Source organism: Colobus angolensis, unplaced genomic scaffold, assembly GCF_000951035.1.
Source record: "Colobus angolensis palliatus isolate OR3802 unplaced genomic scaffold, Cang.pa_1.0 Scaffold1934, whole genome shotgun sequence".
In the NCBI taxonomy this organism is placed as follows: domain Eukaryota; kingdom Metazoa; phylum Chordata; class Mammalia; order Primates; family Cercopithecidae; genus Colobus; species Colobus angolensis.
This window is the reverse complement of record NW_012115082.1, coordinates 1,721-3,516: the sequence shown is the minus strand read 5'-3', so window position 1 is coordinate 3,516 and position 1,796 is coordinate 1,721. Positions and strand designations below refer to the sequence as shown.

Genomic DNA, 1,796 nt, shown 5'->3' with positions numbered 1-1,796 from the left:
GGGCTAAAGACAGTCCTAGTATACCATTAACCAACCGTGTAACCACAAGGTCTGTCCTCAGCCTTCAGAGGGAACATGCTTCTTACACTGATTTTAGCTCAGTGATATGGGATTCAAATGTCTGACCTCCAAAATATTAAGAGAATAAACACATGTTGTTTTAAGCCACCAAGTTTGTGGTAATTTGTTACAGCAGTGATAGGAAACTAATGGATCCACTTTACCAGGTTTACCTGCTTTTAAAAAGTCTGGGTTTAACCGCATGTTCTCACTCATAGGTGGGAACTGAACAATGAGATCACTTGGACTAGGGAAGGGGAACATCACACATCGGGGCCTATCATGGGGAGGGGGTGGTGGGGGGGGTTTGCTTTGGGAGTTATACCTGATATAAATGACGAATTGATGGGTGCTGACGAGTTGATGGGTGCAGCACACCAACATGGCACAAGTATACATATGTAACAAACCTGCACGTTATGCACATGTACCCTAGAACTTAAAGTATAAAAAAAAAAAAAAAAAAGTCTGGGTTTAACCTTTTATCTAGATAATGGTCAACTTTTCCTACATCACCAGCATTTATGTGCAACTAAAAGCCATCATTAAATTAATTCAGAAGTATTAATATATTCATAGATTTCACTACTACACACTAAAAAATTGAAGTCAAATGGTTTAGAGCAAACCACCTGGTTCACATTTTCCCAACGGAAAAAGGTAAGGCTCAAAGTGCTGAGCTGAACATTCTGTCCTAGCACTAGGAAATAAACATTGTCAGCCTCAGGCTTAAGTTTAATAAATAGCAAAGTGCATACAGATATTTACAACGATTGAAAGACAAGACGTACTATCCGTGTAGTCCCAACAATAATAATAGGCGTTGGCATAAAGCTTTAATAAATTCTTGGATACAGTTTTTCTGAAAGTAAAGTTCACTTTCAATTCGAAAAAAAGTCCGCTATTCCTCCAGATATGCTTTAAGTCAAATGTGGACTGGGATTACTTGGTGTCAATGCGCAGCAACTGCTCTATGCCATTTATTATGAAGGACTTTAACTCAACTCTCCATCTTCCTCCACTTACACCCTTTCTTGGCCATTCTCAATGATTCTCTTGGTGGTGATTTTTTTGCCATCAACTATTTCAGTGGAAGTCGACATGGACTTGAAGCTGCCTGTCCCATCACTACCATAGGACATGCAGAAGGAAGAAAGGCCCCCACTTCCCAGGGAGCCAAAGGAACTAAATCCTGTATCAAAAGAAGAAAATCCACCCCCAAAAGCTGGAAATTCACTGAAGGCAGAGAAAAGGGGTGCAGACCCTCTGCTTCTGCTTCCCCGGGAGTTCCTCCGACTCCCAAAAATATTTTCCAGCGGGTTTCCGAAGAAGTCAAAGGAGAATGGGTCCTGGCCACCGAAGAACTCCCTGAAGACCTCGGCCGGGTCGCGGAAGCTGAAGATGTACTCGAAGGGGTCCTCAAAGGGTCTGCCACCTGCGCAGCCACCCTCTGCCCCCGCCTCACCATAGCGGTCGTACACATCGCGTTTCTTGGCGTCCGACAACACCTCGTAGGCCTCGGCCACCTGCTTGAATCTCCTTTCTGCTTCCTCCTTGTTCTCGGGGTTTTTGTCGGGGTGGCACTTGAGCGCCAGCTTGCGGTAAGCCTTCTTGATGGCCTCGGTCAAGGCCTGCCGGGGCACGCCCAGCACCTCGTAGTAGTGCACCATGCTGGACGGCCAGAACGGCCTGCGGGGCACTGGCACAGCGAGAGGGACAGCTGCCAGCCCCGGGCG

The 1,796-nt window shown here is 45.9% G+C and overlaps 1 protein-coding gene across 1 annotated transcript; it reads right to left on the bottom strand.

Annotated features, from left to right (window-relative positions):
* Positions 1 to 783: 783 nt before the first annotated feature.
* DNAJB3 (DnaJ (Hsp40) homolog, subfamily B, member 3) lies at positions 784 to 1,790 on the bottom strand. Its single transcript, XM_011940877.1, is given in 2 exon segments — positions 784 to 1,358; positions 1,361 to 1,790. Coding segments are annotated over 2 exon segments (435 nt in total). The 5' UTR covers positions 1,731 to 1,790; the 3' UTR covers positions 784 to 1,293.
* Positions 1,791 to 1,796: the final 6 nt, after the last annotated feature.